The 27,736-nt window shown below is 34.9% G+C and overlaps 1 protein-coding gene across 4 annotated transcripts in view; it reads right to left on the bottom strand.

Moving 5' to 3' along the window:
* Window positions 1-27,736, bottom strand: part of LOC125683054 (rho family-interacting cell polarization regulator 2-like) — a 35,959-nt gene that overhangs the window by 4,434 nt on the left and 3,789 nt on the right. Inside the window, exons 2-20 of one of the 4 annotated variants that reach the window (XM_048923767.2) lie at window positions 26,192-26,355; window positions 24,883-24,942; window positions 13,534-13,864; window positions 11,084-11,159; window positions 10,757-10,780; window positions 8,449-8,502; window positions 8,302-8,350; window positions 7,315-7,409; window positions 6,167-6,230; window positions 5,805-5,974; window positions 5,327-5,472; window positions 5,048-5,156; window positions 3,956-4,489; window positions 3,662-3,774; window positions 3,285-3,495; window positions 2,933-3,059; window positions 2,116-2,274; window positions 1,573-1,722; window positions 233-382 (exon numbers count right to left, since the gene is read on the bottom strand). In XM_048923767.2, coding sequence (XP_048779724.1) covers window positions 233-382; window positions 1,573-1,722; window positions 2,116-2,274; window positions 2,933-3,059; window positions 3,285-3,495; window positions 3,662-3,774; window positions 3,956-4,489; window positions 5,048-5,156; window positions 5,327-5,472; window positions 5,805-5,974; window positions 6,167-6,230; window positions 7,315-7,409; window positions 8,302-8,350; window positions 8,449-8,502; window positions 10,757-10,780; window positions 11,084-11,159; window positions 13,534-13,864; window positions 24,883-24,942; window positions 26,192-26,312 — 2,743 coding nt within the window. In that variant the 5' untranslated portion in view covers window positions 26,313-26,355. Of the gene's footprint in view, window positions 1-232; window positions 383-1,572; window positions 1,723-2,115; window positions 2,275-2,932; window positions 3,060-3,284; window positions 3,496-3,661; window positions 3,775-3,955; window positions 4,490-5,047; window positions 5,157-5,326; window positions 5,473-5,804; window positions 5,975-6,166; window positions 6,231-7,314; window positions 7,410-8,301; window positions 8,351-8,448; window positions 8,503-10,756; window positions 10,781-11,083; window positions 11,160-13,533; window positions 13,865-15,756; window positions 15,920-24,882; window positions 24,943-26,191; window positions 26,356-27,736 lie in introns of those variants that run through there. The other 3 variants (XM_056142079.1, XM_056142081.1, XM_056142080.1) reach the window with 3 other exon arrangements.

Here is a 27,736-nt window from a genome sequence, read left to right on the forward strand (position 1 = left end):
TAGCATGAATTAATTAATGTAAGATCACCCTATATATAAAGAAAATTCACATCTTATTGGAATTTTTTTCATATTTAGAGTGATCTACCCTTTCCATATTTAGAGTGATCTACCCTTTCCATATTTAGAGTGATCTACCCTTTGATGGTACTACAGTGTACAGGTATAATATGATTTTCAAATTAGTCCTTGTTAAATACCTTTCTACTGACTGAATGGATAAAGCCCTTACCTATTGTCCTGGCCACTTCATGGCTGCCACTGATCAATAGAGCCCCCATCACTTTGAGGCACGGGGAGGGGGGAAGGGTGTTGTTTAGGGACATCACACTCTTAATTATACTCTCAGACTTTCCAGAGCACAGCCTTTCTATCATTTGTACTGAAAATAAAATGAAACATTTCTTTATAAATAGACATTTTTTCTCAAAATACAAGTATTACACACTTCTGAATAAGTGATGCTAATTTTCTGATATTTTTTGACGATGTACACACATGTACAGTCGTACACACATGTACAGTCTTACACTGTCACATGTACATTTGTACACACATGTAGTCATACACACATGTACATTTGTAAACACATGTACATTTGTACACACATGTAGTCATACACACATGTACATTTGTAAACACATGTACATTTATACACACATGTAGTCGTACACACATGTACATTTGTAAACACATGTACATTTGTACACACATGTAGTCATACACACATGTACATTTGTAAACACATGTACATTTGTACACACATGTAGTTGTACACACATGTAGTTGTACACACATGTACAGTCATACACACATGTACATTTGTACACATGTACAGTCATACACACATGGACATTTGTTCACACATGTACAGTCATACACACATGGACATTTGTACACACATGTAGTCATACACACATGTACAGTCTTACACACATGTACAGTCTAGACGAGAACTTTCAAGTCACAGGAAGTCTCATTTGTCTACAGAACCTTAATCACACCTTTGGCTTACAAGAAGTCATGAGTGCAAACATGTACTGGAATTATAAACACCACATATCAATTTTGTACAGTGTTATTAATGACAATTGTGCTATAAGTGATTCCCATGTTAAATTTTAGCAGATTGTATCTGTGTTTTTCCATTGTCAAATTCCTCTGCTATTTTGCAGCCCAGAATACCTGAATTTAAGTTTCTTCAAGAGTTTCATTTTTTTTTTTTTTGTATTGAGAGATTAAAAATCTACTATTGGCTTGGAACACCATTTTTTCTCATTGACTAACATCAAATGAGACTAAACATTCTGTGTTGTTATCGGTAACAGCACACAGTTAGGGGGCATCCTAAAGTCATTTAAAGCAGTCTAAATATCGTTATAGTGTTCAAAGTCATGGTCGCTTGTCACATAAGGTAGGGTGTCTTTTAATACAGTCTATTTATATAGGAAATTACGTAAGGAAGAACTAGATAAGGTCGTATTTGACAGAGAGTCATTTAATACAAGGGGTGACTACTATGACAGACTGGACTGTATGTGAACTGCTGCATAAAATGACAAATTATCTTACATTCTGCTGCCACAGCATCCACATTCTGTAGACCACCCTCATCTTTGAAGTACTGCAGAAACTGGTGAAGAGTGACTATACAAGTGGCCTTGACCTTTTCTGGTTCGTAGCTAGGAACGTCCAGGATCCTCATCACCAAGTGTCTTAAGACTGAGAATGGAAAATAAAGTAAAACTCTAATAAAATGCTATGTGTGCAAATATTAACACTGAGAATGGAAAATAAAGTAAAAACTCTAATAAAATGCTATGTGTGCAAATATTAACACTGAGAATGGAAAATAAAGTAAAACTCTAATAAAATGCTATGATGTGTACAAATATTAACACTGAGAATGGAAAATAAAGTAAAAACTCTAATAAAATGCTATGATGTGTACAAATATTAACAACAATCAAAGTCAACATGTGTGTCTGTCTGCTGAAGGATAGTACTCTGTTCACTGATTTATCCGTCTGGTTTTAGAATAGAAATTTGTCCTTTACGAGTAGGTTTCAACAGAATAATACTGAATTCAGCAATATAGTGCATGGAGACACTCACCTTTTCTTGGATCCCTGCTATATTTACTTTGAAGCTGTGCTCCGTACTTTTGTTCAAAGGCACAAACAAGTTTCTCTGGGTGAATATAGAGAATATTGGTGTCTGTGCATCTCACCCAGAATTCTCGTAAACTCTTGTCCTCACTGAGCTCTGTCATAACTGTCACATCAATAAAAACCACAAAATTAAAAAAACAACAACATAAAACAAGTACCAGGTATATGATAAAAGCCACAAAATTAGAAAATGTAAGGGGTCATCCATATATTGTCAACCATTTTCCAAAGTGTGCAAAAAGCACACTTTTTGAGACACCCCCCCCCCCCCCCCCTCAAAAAGTGTACATCAACCATTTTCAAATTCCCAACAAGAAGATCGACAATCAAGTTTATGAGCAATTTAGTTCAAACAATGAGTTCTTTGATATTGGTACCCCTATTTCTTGTTATTTATGAATGATATAATGTTTTATAAATGTGCAAATTTTGTGTACATAATAGATTTTTGTTTTTATAGAAAAAATAAAGATGTCTCTGTCTTATCTTGTCGTCTTTTTTATGGGCATTATACTTTTGTAACATGATCAATACTTTTATGTTTTTATAGCCAATAGGTCTATATACGATAAAACAAAACCGAACTCCGCGGATATGAAATAAATCCGGAAGAGAAAAAAAGAACGTATGGTAAAATTGTCGATTTTTCACCCCCCTCCCACCGAGCGTGATTTCTTTTTGCACACTTTGGAAAATGGTTGACAATTATGGATGACCCCTAAAACCTGTCTGTGTTATGTGTAATGATGTTCAAAACTTACTGGCATGGAGATCTACATCAGATGAGTGTGAAATCTTTATTAGGTGTTCTATAATGTCTGCTTGTTTTTGTAGTCTATCCAATGCATAAATTTCTCTGCATTTTAAGGGTCCAAAACTTCCCAAACTCTACAAATTTAGAAAGTTATTTTGAACATAAAGTGCAAATTTTCATACCAGGTAAACAAGTTGTTTCCCTTTGCCCAAGACACTACAGTATTTGCCATTTTTTATAATTTTGATGATGTTCTAATTAAAATTTGCACAATGTATATCAATCTGTTACAATTCTTCATTTCGTTTTTATCAAATTTAAAAAAAAAAAAAATCACACAAAAATGAAACAGTTTGTACCTCCAGAAGCCTTTCACAGTAAACCAGGTGAAACACCAGTGCTTGGTCCACCTGTTCATTTCCTGTGCTGGGAGGAAGAGGACTTGAGCCTTCGCTGGAGCCCAAGTTTGTATCCTCAGACAACCTCTTGGCCAGAGACTCGATTCCAGAGTCTGCCGTTTTAGCTGTAGACTCAGGGCTAGACATCACATTGTCAAAAACTGTAGACTCACTGAAACAGGAAAAATTTCCTTTACTGTAAAGACATTTTATCTAATAATGCTAATAGCATTACAAAACTTGATAGGAGGAATATTCTCATATCATTCAGAATGAAAAATGTAGCATTGTCCTCCATTATGGAACTTGCAAGTTGTAAGCTAAAAATGTCTACATACTGATTTGTCTCCCCTTCCTCAGTCTCCTCAGTATCTAAGAAATCGAAAGCACCAAGGGCATCTTGAACCGACACACCTATACTGCCTGACCGGGAACTGCACCTTGATTCTTTCTGTAATAAGAATTAGAAAATCATGGATTGTGGCCAAAACCCAGCAATACCAGAGAGGCAAAAGAATGTAAGGGATAGAAAAATGAAATTTTTATACCATTGTTCATGAAATTCAGACCTAAAATCAAAGTGCTGGTACTTGTACATGTAGTCTATTTTTAGAGTTTTATATGGCACTCACTCTTAGCACCTGCTCCAACATGACCACCACATCTTCTAGCTTCTCCAGTTCTCTGTACTGTCCATGATAATCCTCCAGACTAGCACTTAAACTGTTCAGAGCATCCTCAATGTGCACAGGTTCATCCTTAGTCAGTGTGATGCCGTGACCCATGGCCACATTAAAATGCATATTTCCATAAGTATCATTAGATCCACTAGACAGAAATTGCGGAATTCTGTTGGGGGTAGGGGAGGCCCCCAGCCCCGAGTTTAAGTTCGGTTGTGACACAGTGTATCTCTGTGGAATCTGCTGCCTCGAATCAACGGTCCTTGAAGTCACGGGAGGAGAATGAGCAGTCGTGAATTGTGGGGAAGCACCACCTGGCAAGTACATGGCATTTGATTGATTTGATAGATGATTTCCTTGGTGATGGGGTGAGGAATATGTGCTAGATGGAGCTGAAACTCGGAGAATAAAGTTATCGTCTTTTGTTTGTGTCAGACCGACAGGGTTCGAGAATCTTCTTCCTGGTCCCAGAAAATCACTCTGTGTCTACAACAATAAAAGATGTAGATAATGCACATTGTGATGAATTGAAAAGTATGTATGTAATATCTACTGATAACGATGTGATCAACTGTGTATTCAAATATATACCAAAGACAAACCAGTTATTCAAATTGAGTGAATATCTAGTTAAAACTTTCAGAAAAAAAGGTCATGCTTTAAAACTGCAAAAATCCTTGCTTTAAAATGGCAAATTCCTTCTAGTTTATTATTCATATGTTAGTTTAACACTGATATTGTCTATATACTTTTGTACATACCCGATTTGCAAATCATATGTGCACTGTATTTGTTTCCCCATATGCTAAATCTACTTGTAGTTTTTAGTTAATGTTGTAATCGTTTCTGAAATGCCTTTCTTCATAAACTGTCTGCTGGTATTCTCTCTCTCTCTCTCTCTCTCTCTCTCTCTCATTCTCTATATATGAAAAAAAACTACAAGTTTTCTCAATAAACATGCAAGAACAAATGGGTGCATTGTTTAAAATTACTTTGTAGAATTTTGAAGGTAATAAATGATCTGCTATACACCATAATACTGACCAGTTCTCCATTGAGAGCCATCACAGACACAGGCCGCCTCCTAGGTGTGTTTGGCTGTCGAAGAGGAACATCAAAATATGGCATTGTCTCCTCCACACCATCAAGAGGACTAAAAGCATAAAAAATTAATTTAACATCTCCTAAAAACGGTCACCGACTTATACACAAGTATATACGGTTCACAATATCTATATACATCTCAAGTAAAAGGTAATGCTCTTGTTTTATTCCATCACACACTCAAAATTTAATCTGCCACACAGTTCCAGTGAGTCTTACTTCCAGATGATGACAACACTGAGTTTGAGTGAGCCGTTTGTGTTAATGCTGACTGTCATTAGTTGAGGGTTGGCAGAAAACAAATCCTTGGTTTCACATTTCTTCTGTCCCAGAGTCACTGACTTCAGCAGCCTCAACTCAATGCCCTACAAGACCCAAACATGAAATACATAAATAACATAAAGAAAATACTTCTATCTTACTTACGTAAATTCAAATTCTTAAAGTTTATTTTTAACAACCTATAATCAAGTTAGAAATACAAAGCATTAAGCTTTTACAATTCCTAAATGAAGTAATACCTATATCTTAATGTCTTACACATCTCCAGTGATGACATACCTTAATACTAAACATGTCCCAGGTATTGATATACCTTAATATTAAACATGTCCTCAATGACAGCATACCTTTGCATCAAACACCCTCACAATGACAGCATACCTTAATATTGAACACATCCCCAATGACAGCATACCTTAATATTGAACACATCCCCAATGACGGCTTTGAACTTGTACTCATGATTATCCCATCTTTGTGACCCATTCTTCTCTATTCGGCCTTTTGACTTCCACTTCTGTGTGCCATGTTTGAGAACAATCTCAAAAACATCTCCTGGACAGAGTCTGGCAAATCCAGCCATGCCTAAACAGCAAATCATTAAATTCAATCTGTGCACCTGTTTAAACAATTTAACTTGAGAGTCAACATTTTCAATAAATAATCTAGACCTGGAGTTGTCTTTCTTTGGGCAGACAAGATCACTGTATGCTTGATTTTTCCTTACAATTTAATCTTTTGCTATTGATCTTCATTTGCATATTTCACAGTCATTACCTTTGAGTTTACATGAGAAAGTCCCCATCATGGCCTCCAGCTGTGCCTCTATGGAGCACATAGTCTAGAAAAAAAAAGGGGGAGTGATTGATAAGAATGCATTTTTTCCTGAACTAATCTAGAGTTTTCTCCCTTATCATCATTCATCTTCCTTGAACTACATCTGAACCCCAAATCAATTTAATCAAGAAAACAGTTTACTTCATTAAGGAAGAGAGACACCTTGATAGGTTGGTCAGCCTCCACTTTCCACAGATCAAAGAGCCTAACCTCATAAATCTACATAGAAATTACCAGGTAATTTTATGACCTGGTTTACCGTGTTGGACAGAGTAATTGAGTGTGTTCTTATGAAAATCTGATCTGGCTATTTTTTGTTGACAGTCAGTGAATCCTCCACCTTTCCTTAAACCTTCAAAGCAAGTTAAACATGAACCTTTTCAAATGATATTTTACTATATCACAAATGATGTGTACCTGAAGCAGGTTTTCTTATCAAAATATTTTTTTTAATTGTGTGTTGGATATCTAATTCTTATAAGCTCAGACTTTATGAATTTGTATCTGGTTCACATTACAAATTTGTATTTGTTCACATCTATGCATGCAGCGTATTCTTCACAGAATGTTTTTAAAGATTTAGAATTTCGTTTCAATTCCTGTACAAATATCATTTAATAAAGCATATAAAAGAAAAACTTTAAGGAAGTTTCCTTTCTTAATTTTGTAAAACAAAGGTAATGAAATCTAAAGTAATATAGTTTGAATGAAATCTGAGTAGAACAGGTGCCTGTGACACTCCTAATGATATATGCTTGTCAGTTTTATAACTCTGTGCTTTGAAGCTGTGTTTTATGAGTTTAGAATAATTTTTGCATGATATGTCCATGCTCTCGCTGACAAACCTAGATTTTTCCTCCACATAAAAACATTATTGCCACATTCAAAACGGGCAACCCTGCTATATTTCTGAATCCATATTTCTTCCCAAAACTGAAAATCATTACCAGAAACAATGAATGAATATTGATTGCTTTTCATTTTGACCCACCACTACTGCCATTTAATGAAGGTGATCCTGATTTATGATCTGATTTCCCCATATTAATGTGGTAGAATGTGCTGTAGTTCAGCATTCATTGGTTTACCTGTGAGCATTCTTTAAGTCCATATCGAACTCTCTCCATCGAGTCTTTCTTGCGATGAGGAGACACTATGAAAGCTCTCTGCATAGTCCTGGTGCCTTAAAATGAAACTGGCATTGTGATTTTACTTCATCATGGACTTTTTTCTGTCATTATATGACAATAACAAAACTTTTACTTATCTAGCAACAAACTCTCGCTATTGTAATCGGTCCAGTATTTTTCATGACATCATACATATCTTGGACTACATGACGTTTCCATACTAGGAGTCCCATGGGGATTCTGGTTAGAATAGGTCCTCAGTACCCCTTGCTTGTCATAAGAGGTCACTAAATGGGGCGGTCTTTCGGATGAAACCATAAAAACCGAGGTCCCGTGCCACACCACACCAGGTGTGGCACGATAAAGATCCCTCCCTGCTCAATGGCCATAAGAGCCAAGCATAGGCCTGAATTTTGCAGCACTTCACTGGCAATGGTGACATCTCCATATGAGTGAAATATTCTCGAGTGGGACGTTAAACAATATTCAATCAATCCATATCATGTGCATAATGTCAACTAGAAGCTGGGTCTTGCTTTATGGTTATGACTATCAACATGAAATACTGGCCTAATGTTGTAACATTAAGTGCCACTCCTCTTAATCAAACAGAAGAAACCATGCACAAGCATGTTTCCAAGACAACAAGATTTTCCAAGCATTAAAATTTCATCTATTAATACCAAATTTTCTTGCAAAATGACTAAAATATACCCAATCAATACAAATCGGAGAAATGATTGCAACCACCACTAACTCTGGTTCCACTTTCCCATACACGGGTTATTTTCTCTGGCTACTTTCTCAAATTACAATAGTAATTTATCAAATTATCTAAATACAACATTCCACTTGAACCACCTATCTGGATTGAAGGCATATGGCTTGTCTTGTCACAGAAAACAAGAAAATGTAGTACATGTATATCTAAGTTAAAATCCTCACCTTCTCTCATCTGTTGTTGAACGAGGTAATGATCATGGAGTTCTTCTATCTGGAATTCAAATAAATCTATCACATAGGTGTACATATATTTATAAATTCATTCTCTCTCTCTCTCTCTCTCTGTGTGTGTGTGTGTGGACAGTATACCTTTGCCAGGTGAAATTCTAATCTCTTCAGGTATCTCTCAGCAGCTTTGATTTGCTAAAATGAATAAAAGTTATATATACATGTAAATATAATTCTAAGACTCATTCATATCATTATGCAAAACAAAAACAAAATATTGTAAACCGGTTTTATTTGTCTGTCATCATATATAAGTTAAGGCATGTGCTTGTATTGAACTCTACAGAATGTTTCATATAATGGTAGGTGTATATTTATGTGTCGTAATCTAAACCAGTATAACAAACAGCAGATTCCTCATTCTCCATTTCACTTCTATTCACAAAATTGTAAAAGCATGACAGCTATACTCTAAGGGACCTAGAGATATACAAATATGATATTAAAAAAGTGAGACTTTGCATTTCGCGAGTGCAGGCTTCTCATTCATGAATGAAATAATTAATTACTTGTGTATAATAAGGAATTTACAGTATTCACATTTGTGTGTAATCTTATAGAATTCAGCACAAAATACATATCAGCCTTCATTTAACAAAGCACACATAGCCTAAGAATAGATAGTTATATATGCATGCTTGCTAATTAATCTAGTGCATAATCCACACAAATCTTTGGCGTTTGTTTAACGAATGACTTTTCTAGTAACAGGACAAGAGATTATAAACTAGAGTGGACCTAATGGGATGAATTCCTTCGGATGGGCAAATCAGATATCCCTAATTATCTTGATTTTTGTATACTGCCAATCTTTGTGACCTTGAACTATTTCAAACAAGAATTACAAGAGTACATACTCTCACTGATTTATACAGAGAGATTTCTCTGCAAAATTATCACTTGGACAATATATTTTTAATAATATTTTAGAAATCAGATCATGTAATAGAAATAGACTAACTTATCATGACACACTTATGTCTGAGCAAGCTTTAAATATACCATCTCTGCTACAAAGTTATTTTTCAGTGTCCTTAACTTTGTTGAAGTGTAGTTGGACTTAGATTACTACCCATCCTAATTATTTCACAACTCCTATATAACCTTCATTACTGACTGATTCCTAATACATTGTACAACACTACAGTATGTCCCTACTCCAGCCAGCAAGAGGTTCAGCCCCAACACTTTTATTCTATATTTCATGTATATGTATTTTTTGTTTTCATTACATTTTACTTATTCTATTTATTTATTCGTATTACCACATATTCGAGGTATATAAGGAGCGTTATAGGGACGTTAACCGAGACTCTGGCTTAAATTGCAGAAGTTTAAGTGCTTTTAGCTCTCCTCCAAGCTTTGTTTCAATGAAAATGTGAATATAGTGGCATTTTCTCTTAATTTCTTAAATTAGCTGATTAACAAAGAAAATTCGTCATTTACATCATGAAATTAAAGAGGACTGTGTCGCCTGTCCCAAATAATGATAAATTGCCAGCTGTCTCCATAAAATTTGGCAGTAAAGATGAAATATACATAATAATATTCTCTTTACAAAACCAGGCTTGTTTATGATAAATGAATAAGATGTAAGTTATGAGCAACCAATTTAGCCAATAATGCTACAATACATCATAAACACGCTAAATAGTACAACACCAATTACATCAATGAAACATTGAAAATCTTGCATACTAAAATGAATTTTTCATAAATCAAATTTGCAGGATACTGCCAAGCAATTTACACTGCAGTATTATATAGTTCATACATCATAGCTCTCTCTAGATAACATAGAAACCTTAATCAACTTCTTGCTGAATTTCTGAGCTCCAAATCCAATTTATATTCTAATCTAACAAGGGTATATAACAAACATTTAGGTGTTAGTCTGAGATCACTTATAGGCCACACTGACGGTACAGGGCAAAATATAATTGGCCTGTATTGATCCTTCCTAACATACATGTATTTTCACATGTCAGTCACACAGTAGTGTTTTCGCACGATGAAATAACACAACATTAGTACTACGCCTACCATAAGACTATTGATTAGCAGTAAATCAAACCCAGCGTATAATGCCGACCATCTGCAGGGGAAAAACCGACAACAGAGATGCATCATTCCAGAACACAAGATGTTTTGGCAACACATTTTATAAACAGAGGAACAGGTGAAACATTGTGACAATCTCTCATTGTATTAACGATAATTAAACCACACTAATTTCAAAGACATTCACACAAATAGTTAAAATCCTCATGCAAATGTATAATATCTGAATATTTTCACACACGCCCATGCAGGATATTGCCATTATGACATCATCAAGACAAACATCGTCCAACTACTGGACATCTCACAAATAAAACAGGTATTTTACCTTATCGGTTTCCATTAACCTTCCCTACAGAGTGAAATTTAGTGAAATTATGAAATCTTATTTTTTACTTCATACAGGAATTAAATCACTTGAGGTTTATTTCAATCTGTATGCCAAACATGAATTTCAGTCACTACAATTTACGATTATAATTTGATAAAAATCTGTAGAATATTTCAACCCCATTATCACAATATACCATTAGATGGAAAATAACTTTAAAACGTCTCAAAAGGCATGCATGAGTACTGCATGGTTTGTAAGAAAGGAAGTTTGGCAATAGATTTAGTGGGTTTTTTTATCAGATGTAAATACAAATTGGCTTACTTGTGAAGTGGTGGTTTGGTCAACAGTCCTAGAGTGCAGAGCCTCGATATCATCTCTGGTGGCCTGAATAAACTCCCTAAATGAAAAAAAGAAAAACTTCATCTACAGCAACTTTTGGGTCAAGGTCCAATCACATTTATTAATTTCAATCACTTGGATTTATTAATTTCAATCACTTGGATTTATTAATTTCAATCACTTGGGTTTATCAATTTCAATTACTTGGATTTATTAATTTTAATCATTTGGATATATTTGAATTTCAATCACTTGGATTTATTTTATCTATAATTTGCCTATCCATCATATAGGTATAATTAAGGGGGGGTGGGGGGGGGGTCATAAACAGACTAGTCAATAGTAATAGTGGACTTCAGGTAACAAATCTTTTTATATGACACAATTTTTCTTAAAGTTCCTAAAAGTTCAGTTTATTGTGAAAATAAATTCTGCTTAAAGGCCCATTTCATGACTGTATGGTTAGGTTACTGGAAAAGTAAGCATGACCAAATCAAGACAGAATTTTGACTTATTTCATCTTTTAAATTTCATACTATAATTTATTCTGTAAACTAACAGTACAGTGATAAGATATATTTGGTCATTTTTCAACACACAACACAATAAAATACTTTTAAGTAAATACATGTACCATGTCCTCACATCCATTAAAAAGAAGTAAAAACTGCCATAAAGTGACATTAATTGCCTCTTTAAAAACATGGTGATAATGACAATAAAAACTGAAACATTTTCTGCTACATTCTGCTAAAGATGTTTACACAAGCATCTTATTTCCTACTTTCTATGACTAATGCTCATTCAAAAATGAAGATCACGCGAGCCAGAACATTCTCGTGAGTCAGAAGTTTCAAATGTAATTTTCGAGACATTTTTAATGTATTAAATGGTCAATGACTATGAATATAATATGTATATAGGTTTTGCATAGTTCCATTGATTACAGACTTAGTCACCTTGTGTCACTGATGAGCTGTAAGATGCCTGACTAAAGGCGAACATAAGATACATGTATACCATAATTGTCCAAATAACCACCTTCTCCCATAAAGCCACACCCCCACCCCCCCCCCCACCCCCCACACACAAACACATACTGGTACATACATAATACAAACAAATAACTTCTCTCAATCTGACCTAAAGTGAATCAAATGATCCTCTCTAAGAACACTTTGTTCCTATTCAAAATATATACGAGTCCAATTAGTTTCAGTTTTTTATAATACTATAAATATCGCTTATTGGGATGACTATGGTATAATACTATAAATATCGCCTATTGGGATGACTATGGTATTCACTTGACGGATGTATTATGTTACATGTATTTACATACGTGTAGCGATAGTAGATGAGCGGATCGTAGGATCTAATTTTAATTAGATTGATGTATTATCTATACTATTATCACAGTAATGATACACAGTATCTTCTTTATTGTTATATCCGATTGATAAGTCTGGGTACTTTGACTTGTATGTAACATTCCTTGGGGAGCAGGCTCAATACAACTACATACAGCTATCTAAACTATTTCCGTGACCCCCTCATGTCAAGATCTCAGGAGCCAGGTATATATTTCACACCAAATTAGCCACTGCCATAAACCACCAAATCAGTTGATGGATTGACAAAGTGATTATTCAGACATCCCTCTCCAATTTCAAGCACTCCCCTTCCACTCCCGATCATCTTAACTTTTGAAGTTTTTGATCTAACATCATGTCCATATACTTGAACTTTTCTGTGCATTTACAGGTAAATAAAGGTAGTATATTTTTATCCCCTTGTCAACAAATATTCAACATTCCGATGAACTTCAAACATACACACAAGTTGCAGTGTTAGGTCAGAAAAACACCAGCTCCGTTTACTGTTACTAATTATGCATCTCCCTCCAGCTAATTGTCAAAACATGCCGTTCATTTCCTGTCAAATTTCAAATTTTAGACCTACCACTGGAAAATACATAAATTCAAATAACAATCATGGCTTTGTCATAATTTTTTATATAATTACACATGACACACCCCTCATTCACATGTACACAACATAACATTCACAGGAAAATGTGAAAATATCATGGATAATAAAAGTTTAGATGATATGTGAACCAGTAACATAAACATATGGTGGTTATTATTTGAGTCAATCTGAAATTCTTACCACAAAAATAATAATCCATTTGATGTTAAAATGTGTGCTCATTGACATTAGGAAATCCAACAGTCAAATATTTGCAAAGCAGAAATACACTTCTAAATTTAAATGAGACCAATCTGTTTTGTTCCTAGTAACTGAAACACAATTCATCACTTAACTTCAATGTTGAAACAACACGATCTTTCAATTTGGAAAGGGTAATTTTTACTGTTAGAAAACCCTTGCAATGATAGCAAATAAACATTTCTGCATTCACTTCATACCTTATTCCATTTTTGACACTCTCAAACATCAGAAGTGTCCGGTTCGGTCTTGGAACTTTTGGCATCTTTGGTGACTTCCTGAAGTTAATGCCAACATTTGACTTGGAGGTGGGTGGATTTTTATGGAGGGTCCAATGTCCCCGGGCCCGGAGTGTCTCCCCTAGGACAGGTGCCCCTGAGGGTGTATGCTGCATGTCATGGTGGGCCTTCATGGCCAGACTGCCCCCAAACGAATGACTTCTTAGGACAGGAGTAGATTTACTGTTGCATGTGACGTGCTCCAATTGAACATGATTATCCAACTGGAAGGGGTCTTTTCTGGTCATAGGAACTGTAACAGATAGAAAGACTTACTCATCAGAAGATCTAGTTACATCATCGAATGAAAACCATGATCCCTGCCTATCCAAGCAAACAAAATCCAATGAAACCCAGTCTGATAAAATTTCTCTGTGGTGCCAATCTAGTAAATGTCATAAATTTTCTATTCTGGGCACTGTTTCTGGTTCAGATAAATTTTTCATTGAAACATATACTGTATTGATGACCAAACTTTATATTCTGATTCAGTAGCTACAATTGAATTCATTCCTAATTGATTTAATCAAGATTATCGTGGTAATGTGAAGACCATAGAAATGATTTTATTTATATTCAATTTAGCTCCTACTGTATGTAGGCATTTAGGGCAGTGCATCACAAATCAATCAATAATTCATGTGCATGTCTGCTGCTATTATCTCTATGATGACATGGAAGTCCCCGGACACTCATCTGCTTGATGCTACTGATAATGAGAAGACAGGGAGGCTGATGCAGCTCTCTCATGTACCACCACAGAGTACATCTATCTGAGTAGTACAGCCTCCCAACTGTTTACTTTTACCTGTAGTGACCAGGTTAATCCCATATAATCCACAAGATTATCCCTGTAATTCAACATACATATTTCACATCTTACACAGTATTCAGGAACAGCTAGAGTTCCTTGCACCACAAACAGCAGACAGAACATCAATTGAAAAGGGGACATGATAAAAACCACTTCAAGGTCTTGGTCACAAAAACTGCTGATAAACATCTCTAAACAATCTCCGTTCCTCTGTATCTTCTCGCAGATAACAGAACTCAAATTCCCCTGTTGTTCACAATTTTGAAGTGTTAAATATATGAAAGAAATACTTAACCTGCATCAGAAGGTCTGAGGACTTCCTTAAGAAAAACTTTTGTTAGCGACAATCTGACCCGACTTCCAATAGAAGTCTCTGTCAGACCACACATATTCCTTTAACTATGTAGTAAAAAGATTTATTCTTAAACAGATTTGTCACATGTTAGATTAATAAGATTGATTGATTGATTTTTTTTTTAACGTCCTTCCAAGAATTTTTCACTCATATTGAGATGTCACCAGCTGTAGGTGAAGTACTACAAAGTTAGACCTATAAGCTTAACGCTCAGGTCTGTAGCAGTGAGGGTTCTTTAGCATGCCAACGCCTGCTGTGACACGTGACCTCCGTTTTAAGGACATATCCGAGAAAGACCTGTGATTTTCACTTGTAAATGCCGAGCGCTTGGCGAAGGAGCAATCACTACCTATTTTAATGTCTTAGGTTTGACAGGCCATGGCACGAGCAGGGCTCGAACTCACGAAGATATCAGACAGACAAATGCTTAGTCCATTAGGATTTACTTGCAATTTTAAACCAGCAGTACATGCCTTATTACAAAAATTTGCAGGCTTATCACAAAAAAACCCCGACCAAATATCAGTAGATAGCTGCATGGAAACCTTGTTTATCATATTTTATGCAAACACCAGGATGTAGCAAGAAATAAGATTCATTCCACAAAATCTATTCAGAATTCGATGATGCATTGACTCGAGAAAACCTAGTCTGTACTACATATAACATGAAAAAACAGTTACCATGGAGATCTGTGTCTTTGCCATAAGCATAACCGAGTTTCTAGGTTAATGAAATTCATCAATTGAGAAATTACATCAAGTTAAACCACTCTAAACTGTCTCAGAACTCAATCGATGTGGAATAATGAAAAAAAAAAACAGGGTGGGACTCCTATATTACGCATGATAATTACATCATCTCAAAGCCCCACATGTGGGATGGTTAATTACAATATTACCATATTCCATCATATTTCATATATAGCACATTGTAAATATGGTACATATCATCCAATAAGTCATATATTCTTTACCTTCTGGTATGAAATAACAAAAATCATCAGCAGCAAATCCCCATCACTAGCAAACATGAAAATGTGTTACGTACATCAACAAAAGGTTTTTATAGTAATCTCACTTCAATCACAACTCCACCCATTGAAATCAGAGACTGGAGGAGTATGTTACATGGTAAACACAAACTGTCCTTTACTTGGATCTACACATTGGGTATTACTAACATCACACACATTACAAAATACTTCGTGGTAAGTATTGATCCAGCTGAAATTTTTTTCATTCTTACCTTATGATTGACGATTGAGTGACTAACATCATTTAGTTCAATAGCAGGCTATCCTCTGCACACAATGCAAACTATGATTGATCCCAAAGATAAACAAATACACAGGTACAACAAATTTTTAATCTGCCATTGTTCCTGGCTATCAGAGGAGGCGTGACACTCGGTACATATCAACAATCAATATTCACATTATCTTCCACTCTCAGTACTACTCCAGCTTTAAAAACAATATCACTCGCTGTCAGAATGCTGGGAGGAAGATCTCAAAAGAAAAAAATCCTGATTATAGTCCGCCATGCACTCATGGATTTATTTTTCTCTCTCTGTAACGGCCACACTTCCTTAGAACAAGAATATTATTTCACCAGTAATGTCTAATGATCGAGAACAACATCATGAGCCAATTTCATGCAAACTCTTAACACGTGGCTCATTAAATCTAACTATTCCACTCCAAAAGACGCAGCAGTTCACACATCATTCATGACTATACTGAGCCCTAATCCATTACCAAAATTTTCAATTCAGTGGAATTAGCCAGAAACAACACTTGACTCCGAATTGATCACTTCCGAAGGCTAGAATAGTCTAGAAATAATAGTGGAAAACCTGCCAGTCTGCAATGATATTACATCAAGGGCATTCAACAAGCAAGTTATACCAGCCTAGCAGCTATAAACTTGTGACATTTCCTCTGATCTCCATAAAACACACACTTTACCGCCTTGTCCGTCTTTCCAGATGCTAGAGCTAACAGCCAGTCACACATCCTAAACTGATATTTTGAAATAAGATTTCAAAAGAGGCTGCCTGCATCTTGATGTTAGGTGAAAATAAGTGGGTTATCAAGGGATTGTTACTGGGACTTTGTATCATTATTTCTATTAATTATACCATAACAAAATTATCTAAGATTGAAACCAGAAAAATAAGTAAATCTACAAAATTTATTTGTAGTGCAAATTGATAATGGCTTTCATTTTTGAAACAATTTTACTTCAAATCATAAATAATCCCACTTTCACCCCCATTTCAGTAAAACTAAGATTAATGGGACATCACCAGTCCTTGACACACAGTGCTTGGACGATTAAGTTGAGTTAATGCAACTATGGAGGAGGATCCAATATTTCACATTGAATGACAAATAATGAATCTAAGGGGTAGGGTCCTTTATATTACATTAAAAGACAAAAATCTGCATATCAACTGTTAACTGCATTAAATGCACATAATCTGTGAAAAGGATATGATTTTTACTAAATTCATAAATTTAATTTCTAAGTAATGCAGTTAATATTTTGCACAATGCAGCTAGGGAGGCAGATCCAAAATTTTACATAATGTTGTTTGTTTTACATTAATTCCTTTAAGGACTATTCACTCATATTGAGACATCGCCAGCTGTAGGTGAAGTACCATAAATGTATGTTTAGCATTCAGGGCCATAGCAGTACATAATGTAAGTAAGGAGGAGGATCCAATATTTTACACAGAGCAACTAAAGAGGAGGATCCAATATGTTACACAATGCAACTATGGAGGAGGATCCAATATTTTACACAATGTAACTAAAGAGGATGATCCGATATTTTAGACAATGTAAGCTAAAGAGGAGGATCCGATATTTTACACAATGTAACTAAAGAGGAGGATCCGATATTTCAGACAATGTAAACTAAAGAGGAGGATCCGATATTTTAGACAATGTAAACTAAAGAGGAGGATCCGATATTTTAGACAATGTAACTAAGGAGGGGGATCCAATATTTTACACAGAGCAACAAAGGAGGTGGATCCAATATTTTACATAAAGCAACTAAGAATGAGGATCCAAAATTTTCCTAATGCAACTGAGAAGGATTCAAAATTTTATATATAAAAAGAAAGATAAATCAGCAAGTTGATTTCAAAAAGTATATGAAAATTAGTGAAATGATGGACTATTTTCTTACCATCATCTGACAGATCCAAACCTAAAATGCCATCATTCACACAACGAGAGCACCAGGGCACTTCTAGTGTCTTATAGCGTAGTTAAAGAACACTTCTAGCACCAGAGCACTTCTAGTGTCTTATAGCTTAGTTAAAGAACAGAATTTTTTCATCATTTGAAACAGTTATTAAATTATGAATAAAAAGAATCTAAACTATCCAAACAGCGTAACAAATATTCAGACTAGATTAAAGATGCATGTAGTTCAAAGTATCATACGATAAGATAAATCACAAAAATTACATTATCCTTATCACAAAGTAAGAATTTTTCAGATGTCCATTACATCGCACAAATAATTTAGTTGTTCAGCTTATAAAACCTCTGTTGCTCCTGTATCAAACACTCTTTGCACAAATTCATACATGTACATACCCATAAAGATCTTCCTACTAGAAATCTGAGAATTTAACTCTGTAATTGCTCAAAGTTTCTGAGTGTCATCAAGGCCTCTGGATTATTTCCCTAATCTTTACACATTCTAGACAATTCATCACAGTAATTATGAATAGAGTGATGTAATGGCATTAGCGTTTGCATGACAACTGTAGCCTGAGGACATTATAATTGAAACAAGTGATCAGTAGATTTTATCTGCCATAAAACTGCTTTGAAGTCAGTCATTGAGAGAAGTACTTTTTATGACAATTACAAGTTGTCATTATGACATGCCTACATGTATATAGACAACAAGATACAGATCTTTAATTACATTGTCTGCAGGAAAATGACCTCCAACACCACAGTAAAAACTAAGATGAAAAAAAATCAAAAAATGAAATCCAAAAGACTGACATCATTTGAGTACATGCAATTAAATGTAACTCTATTTTGCTAATTGGTTATTTTAAAAAAGGTAAAACAAACCAGAAAAAATTCTTATGAATTGAAAACTCGAAGAACATGTACAAAAAGAAACTTGAAAGTTTACCTTATTTAGCGAAGAAAATATAATTTCCATAGAATTTCGTAAGAAATAAAATCATGACCCCTGGAGGACTCATTCTATACAGATTGTGAGCCTCACCCATTAACCGTCTGAGCTAACCAGCTAGACAATAAGAATATATTACTAATGTTTATAAGAAAGTTCTCATTTTAGCATTTACCAAGGGAAATTACATGTAACTCTTCACCAATGCTTCATAATGTAAAGAATATCCTACATGTAAATTTCTGCGATCCATATCGATTTTTCCAGATATCCATCAGCCTGGGAGTTCCGAGGTTTTCCTCCGATATTCCACCCAGTCCAATATGTAAGAACCGCATGGCCAGTCTCAATTAAAAGCAATCAAATCTTATGGCACTTGTATTTTTCAAACTCCACAAAAGCAACTCTTATCCACAATTTCTTTTGTCCCCACATGGCTGCATGTGCGAAAGTAGTGAGGTCATTTCTCATTAATTATTGCCTACATGCATTCCACGATTGTTTTGGTTTACATGCGCTGCAGCTTCTAGAGAGGACTGGCCATGTCATAGTAAGGACCCCATGACAGCTTAATGTCCCTAACCAACAGTCACCCAAGCATTCAAACTATAAATCGCCTTTCATCTTTACTATTTATGGAAAAACAAGGGTCCTAACATCTCCCTTTTAGAAGCCAATAAAAAGATAAATTTATCTTGAAAACAAGACCATCAATGCTTATTGAACCAAATATAAACAAAGAGGATGACCATGCAATTTAGTGATAAGAACAAACAGTCAGCTTTTGGACAATGTCAATTACACCTGAAAAATGATGCAAGAGTATTTACACTTAGGACAGCTTAGCCACCAATTTGTCTTCGTGTAAGTCTAAACCCAACAAACAAAGTACTCGAGGAGTTCAAACTTTGCTGGTCAACCTGTTAATGACAGACAAAAACTGGTAAACAAAATCCAATACTAATAGCCATCATGCTGTTTTTGAATTGTCTGTCAGGGATTCTTCAGAATGACAGCCGAACAAAAAACATCTATAACACTATTAAGTAATATTAGCTCTGTGGCTCCGAATTCAGTTCATAACCAAATTGAACTTTTTACCTTTTACACCTGCGATCCTATTCACTTAGACCAAAATTTGTCTCCGGAAAAACAACTATACACATCGTCGATCTCAATTTTATCAGTGCACTGCATTTTATGCACGCAAGAGTTTTTGCAAAAAAGAATGCACAAATACCACGAGAATTCCACATTGTCTATGCATGCAGATAAGAATTTCATTAACTTAGATGGCAAGTTTGCATGAATTTTAAATGAAATTGGAAATATTAGTAAATGTGTATCTAAATTTATAATATCTATATATATTCAAAGTCAGAGCATGATTATACATAAACAAAACCAGTATTCTACATAAATCATTCCTGTACACCTGCATGTAGAGTCGATCGTCTCTGTAACTGTACATTATTGATGTTACCCCCGAGGTTAATAACGCTCTCCCATTGGGACACAATTAATTTACACAAAATATTGGACAACAGATTAATGACCTTGATACCTAACCATCAAATGATGAAGGAAGGGAAAAATCCAGTAATGATTGGCCAATGCCAGTGAATGATCTGAGAATATGCAGAACAATTTAGATACTGGATTCCAAAACAAACAATATCTCATCTTATGTAAACTGTATGGTCTATCAACCACCAATGGAAGCAAGTGTCAGCATTTATTGCAGACAGCCTACTGAAGCAGAAGACCATGCCACAACTGGTCATCAACCCCCAGCAGAATTCTGCAGAATCAATGAACAATTTGTCAACTAAGATGATACCCATACCCATGCCTCACTGTCAAACAGTTTCTAAAGTAAGCCAAAAGGTGAAAGAAAAGGCAGGGTCCTGCCACAACCAAAAATGTTCAAAGATTAAAATATCGATAGGTTTGTTGTTTCAAGGACACATGTCCAAAAGATGGATTAGAACATGCATGCAAATGCTCTGTGGAAAAGTTTCTATTAACACTTCTTGCAATTCCATTTGCAAAAAATTAATGAAAAAGTTTGACCAAGATAAATGATGTACCTTAACCCTATATATTTCTGGCATATTTGAAGACATGAATATATTAATATGAAATTGCATAATGGTTTATAAAACAGTAAATGGCAGATACAGGTTTTCAGATTGTAAAACATCGCAGACAAGTAGTAGAGGAAGGCATTACAGTGATGTACTAACAAGATATTTTGCGCCATAAAACTGTCCCTCACGTCTGGCTTGACATTCATCATGGTGACAGGGATCCCCACAACAGACACAAAACAACAGACACAGGGACTTCATCAGAGCTAGTCAGGGCTGATGGTATTGTCATGGTTTTCATGCATCTAAACACTGCAATTTACTACATGCATGTTAGTTCAGATTTGTTTAACATTCTAACATAAACATTAAAAATTCCTCTCTTATGGGACACTACAATGTTCTATAGGCATGTGCGAATCTATATCATCTGTTTATAGACATTTCAGCTATTTCCAGTAGTGTCTGATGACTACTCGGTCCTAACTATCAAAAGTTAAGTACCTGATGAAACATAAAAAATTAAACTGTCTTGCAGTTTGTCATCTGTCACACAAAAGTGTATACAACATATGTATATACTATCACACACAATACAATGCCCTACCTGGTAGTAATGTTTTCTCTGTGCAGCAAATGCCAAATTGAATACACACATGTCATAAAACAACATCTGTTGCTATGTCATTTGCCCAGGTGTTACTGATTACCATACAGCTCCATTGCTATATGCAGCTATGCAAAATTCACTCTCCAAATTCTTGTTCATCTAATTTATTAATATTTATTAATAACTTCTTGGGCTTGACAATGTCTAACGTTTAGTAACATTACACTTTGGTTTCAGAAATATAGAAATAGATCTAAAAAAAATTGTGCTTACCTAGAACAAAGAGGTCATGTATTTTCAAACCACAACATTTAAATGATTTTGATTAAGAATACTGAGGTCTTTTTTATTCTGATTAAATTGATAAACAGCAAGAAAGAGATCACTTTACAAAAAGTTGGGAGTAAATAATGCAAAAAGCATAGTTAGAGCAGTGTTAGTAATGGAATTAAGTCAGGAACACGCACTTCCTTTCTGTCGAGTTTTTATCCACCACACCCCAACATAAAGCAGCGAGAAAACCAATCAGGATCAACTTTTACACTGGAACTTGCTGTGTAAATCTACCAAGGTCTCAGATTTTTTATACACTTGTATTATGTTAATTTATTTAAGACTGTGTCAGTTTGTTTTCAGACAGTTCCTTACAAAAATGATGAGCTGTTCCCGTTGTAATTAGTTAATTAACACAGAAATTAGCAACAATTATACCTCACTATAAAACATAATTATGACAGAAATGAAGGAGGCTGACTTACTTAGATGAAAAGAATTGACCATATGAGAAAAACTTAGAAGGGCAAAGGGGATAGGATTAATTAAATCACTCGAAAATGACAACGATTAATTGATAAAGATTAAGTTCGATACCCTTTCTCACAGGACAAATTTTCAAACTTTGCTCTGTCTTCTCTACAGTTTTAAAAACTTAATACTTGTACAACATTGCTAAAACACCCATGAATTCCAAACAGAGAGAGAATGCCTTTTTATGTTGTAACAATAAACTCTACAGAATCCAACACAAATCACCATTTCAATACTGTTAAATCTGTGACATAAATCAATTCATGGGGTGAAAACTACTTCCCCACAACTATTTCTGTCTGATTCCTGAAAGTACAGATTCTTCCTGATAGGGGAATTTTTCTATTTTTAATTTGGACAGTTCTTTAGAGAAGAGATTGGTATTCTAATTTGAAAGATAACAATATATCATCACATTATAACACTCACACAACCAATTTAAGTACCACTCGTCTCATCCAATACAAAGGTCAAGAGGAACAATATTGATTGAACATGTCTGTTATATTCTTCTTTTGCATATTTAAATATTTCACACATTCTAAGGGGGATGGGGGGATGGGGGGAATCAACCTTAGGTCAGTGTACTAAACTATTCAAATTTCGTCTGAGAATGAATGATTCAGCTTGCATAGATTAAAATCTCATTTATAGTGTGCAGTTATCGGGTGCACAATTCTTTAATTTGTATACAAAACTCTTTCATTTTGTACATAAAAACTAGTATGTTGTTTTGAAATTTATAAACACTAAAGTGCTTGCCCCAGTTTCTGTGAAATTTACTATTAGAGCTTCCTGGATGAGCTAAGATGAAGTCTGAACACAAAAATAATTAAATCTTTCTTTTTAAAAAATTTCTAAGTTTATTCAAATGTTTCAAGATTCCAAAAATCTGAGTTAATTAGCATCCCACGTATCTGCAGTATATCTCACATACAATGTACAATACAACAAAACAAAGAAATTAAAGGTCTTCACTTCTTTCTTAGCAGTATGTAATACATAACATGCAATGTATATGTTCACTTTATACTCAAGAGAATTTATCAAATAAGATCCCTGTGAATAATTTTGTATACATTTACAATGACAAACTTATTGAATGTTCACAGAATTTTATGTCTTCCTGATAAAAATGACAAGACATGATCACGGAAATAAAGTCTCGTGAAATGTATCTTAAGAGATGTATGGACCCGATCTCTGGATACAATTATTATTGATCTTTTTACTGTAAAAGGGGGAATATTCACTTGGGTTTCATTTTCACTATATTCGCGATTATATTAACGAATGTGAAAATAAAACCATCGCAAAGTGTTATTCAAAGTATATGAGGGTATGAATTCTTCATTTGTAGGGGTTTATCCGAGAAATTTAAACCATCGTGAAATACTGAACCATAAAAATTACGAAATTTTAGCCCAGTGAAATTAAAGCCCTTTACAGTATATATTTATATTTCCAATGTTTTTGCCTTTGATATCTCCAAACAAATGGTAATGATAGCCATGCATTTCCTCATGAATGGTAATGATAGCCATTTCCTCGTGAATGGTAATGATAGCCATGCATTTCCTCGTGAATGGTAATGACAGCCATGCATTTCCTCATGAATGGTAATGATAGCCATGCATTTCCTCATGAATGGTAATGATAGCCATGCATTTCCTCGTGAATGCATTGCAGTTGTGAACACTGCACGTGTGAGTCTCGATGAATATACATGCGTGTAAGTATGTCTATTTTTTGACATCTAGAAATTTTGACAGAAATGAAAGTAGGATGTAAATATAAGGAATAAATTTCAGCATTGAAAATACATGAGGGTATATGACACTTCATGCCAGCAAACTTCAAGACATGCGTTATTTATTTCTTAATAAGACATTAAGTCCAAGAAACACCCAATAAGACCGTAGTGGTCAGTATAAGAGGGAACTTATACTGCCTCGCTAGTGAGCTAGCTTTACTAGTGATGTGGTAGAGTCTCTCTCTTGATCATGCAAGTTAAGCAATGGCAAGCGTGATCAACACATGGCTGGGTGACCGCTTCACGTTACAAGACTTACTGCTTTACAAATCTCCACATCCACCTCAAATCCCGTGAGGATCCGGGTTAGAATAGGTCCTCAGTACCCCTTGCTTATCGTAGAAGGCAACTAAATGGGGCGGTCCTTCGAATGAGACTGCAAAAACCGAGGTCCCGTGTCACAGCAGGTGTGGCACAATAAAGATCCCTCCCTGCTCAAAGGCCATAAGCATCGAGCATAGGCCGAAATTTTGCAGCCCTTCACCGACAGTGGTGACGTCTCCATATGAGTGAAATATTCTTGAGAGGGACGTTAAACAATATTCAATCAATCAATCAATCATCAACCTCAAAAAAGTTACGTATTAATCTGAAACATAATTACCTTTTGAGCGGCCTATTCCCAGGAAACTGGCATGTCTAGCAACTTTCTTGTCTTCATTTCCTGCAAAATTCAAAGGATATTTTATAAAAGGGAAATAACTCTTCACAATTATACTGTACAGTTTCAAAGACTTTTTGGTTTGAATTTGAATCATATATTACTGGGATAAGAATACTTTAAATTTGCTTGTCAAAATATAACCTAACAGAAATAGTCATATTTCTTTAATCCAAGTCATTGTGTTATCATCATATATTTACATTTCCAATGACTTTGCCTTCGATATCTTTACTAATTGTAATGCGTATGTGAACAATGTGCATATGAATCTTGATAAATATAGTACATATAGTAAGGGACTGGGAATTCCAACAGAAATAAAAGAAGAATGCAAATATAAAAAACAGATTGAAGCTTTGAAAATACATGAGGTATGAACTCCAACACTTCACACCGGCGTAAATTTCATGAAGCGTTAACGCGCTTCATGAAGTATGCCGGGCTTCATGAAGTATGCTGCGCTTCATGAAGTATGCCAGCAGGAGGCATTGCAGCTCATGCCCTCACATATTTTCAAACATGAAATTTATTTCTCAAATGAAGACAAACAGCCAAAAGTCAAACTGTCAAATGATTTACTGATATTAAGCTTGATCACTTGTATATCGTCATAGATTACAGTATTTAAGTCAAGTGGAAATAAATCAATCGGGAGACAGAAACCGACATTATAAAAATCATTTTCATTATCACTTTGACCTAGATATAAGAATTCTTTCAACAGTGATCAACTGTCCACCCAAAATTCATCTGTGACCATGCATCATAAATATTTTTTCACCATTTGAAATATCAAATGCAAAGAAACGTGGATGCTAAATGTCATTATCAATTATGAACAAGCAGGAAAAAAACACTGTTGCATGAACCTTAGTAATCATTCAGTGTGTCAGTTAGATTTTGCACCAATTTCTTTCTCATTTTATATTTTCATCAAATCATGCTTTGTAAGTATTTTACAGATTGTGTTTATATTCATGAATATGCAAATGAAATAATTATTCTGATCCAGTGTATTTTGTATGATAAATGAATTTAGAGAATGAAAAGAAATTATACAAAAAACTAATTTTCTGCCTATTTAACCAATCTTCCCCCAAATAATCTAAACTCAAATGACACAGTGCTGTATCACCAAAGCCCTATCATTATTCTGTTGTTATAGCAGTACATAATTTCAAAAATTAATTTGCCATCTGTGTTAATGGAAGACAGAAGCAAACTTAATTACACATTAATATCGACTTACCTCTACGTTTGACCACAGGCTTATTGGTGAAATTCTGTCCCATAGAAAAAGTCACTGATCTTTTGACTCCTTTGAAGATTTGAAGACGGTTTTGTTTGACCAAAGGTGAATTATATTCCATGATGAACTGAAGCTCACTTCTATGATATAACCTTTAAAATTCCCTGGGAAAATACAATCCAACACCTGTTTACTTAACCTTAAACTGAAGGTTCAAAAGCCAAGGTACAACTTGTATTGGCAATGTGACTACTTGTAATTACATTCTCAAAAACCCATTTGGATTCAAATCTGAATTTTCATAAAGGTGTGTTAACACAATTCATATGCTGCGGTAATAGATCATTGACTAAAGCTTCTCCAGTGGGCGATCCATCAAACGTTTAAAATTCTTTCCCTTCCAACCCAACCGATGATGAAACATAAGTAAAATGCATGAATTCTATGTACCTAGTAGAACCCGACCAGAATAGCTTGTGCACAATGATCATCTGATCTGTAACTTAATGCCTAGATTAAAGCAATGATTGATCCCCTACTTATACAGAATTCTCCCTAGAGCTCCAGAAAAAACCAAACACTTTATAATAAATGATGCAACACAGAAATATTGTATCCAGTCTTACAAACAGACAAACTGGTATAAACTCCAGTGGCTGGTCGATCCTTACTCATCTGTCTTTACCATGTAACAGCTGACTATAGATTTCCATTGTTTTTTTCTCCGGACTCTTATTGCCTACATTGAACTATTACTGGATACTAAAAAGAAGTTTCTTTGATGTATTTCTATAAGCTTAACATTAACACACATTAAATTCTATGATAAAATAAAATTCAGAGAAGATTTTCTGCTTTATATCAAAAGGTAAATAAGTACCCACGGTTGAAAACAAGTAAAAGCTACCTGTTAATGATATCTCCACTGATAAAATTTTTAAGTTATCCAACGATTCATAAAATCCAGACAGGTTAACACAGGGGTCCCACAGCTTCTGTGTAATAAACCTCGTATCACAATCCCTTTGTAATCAGTCGGAATCCTTTCTCCCAATTATTAATCTCCAATCTTTAGTATCTTTAAAACCCGAAATCCTACATGTTCCCTTAAAGCTGTTTTTCAAGAAAAATATTTTAAGTTAATTAAATTGTTCATCTGCTAGGAATTTTTCTCCAATGTAACAAATGCAACCACCATTCCACCTGTTGTACAATGAAATCACTCTGGCAAAGAGGTTTTAAGTCTTCGTGGTACTTAAAGGCTGTTTTTGGGATGGATAGGGAGAGTTGGGGCGATTCACAAAGTAGCACTGTCGATTTAATCAGATCACAACAATAATAAACCTCCTATTGAAAATTATCACTGTGGACCAATGGTGAATAAATATTGCTCATATCACAAAAAGGGCACCTTAATCAGGTGAAAAGGAGGGAGGCACAATGGGAACACAAGGTCAAAGGTTAATAGAATTCCACTCACTCCATCAAAAAGGTTGATTGATTTAAAGGCATACTGAATCTCAATGTTAAAGAATGGTGTTTTGT

This window comes from Ostrea edulis, chromosome 6, assembly GCF_947568905.1.
Source record: "Ostrea edulis chromosome 6, xbOstEdul1.1, whole genome shotgun sequence".
In the NCBI taxonomy this organism is placed as follows: Eukaryota; Metazoa; Mollusca; class Bivalvia; order Ostreida; family Ostreidae; genus Ostrea; species Ostrea edulis.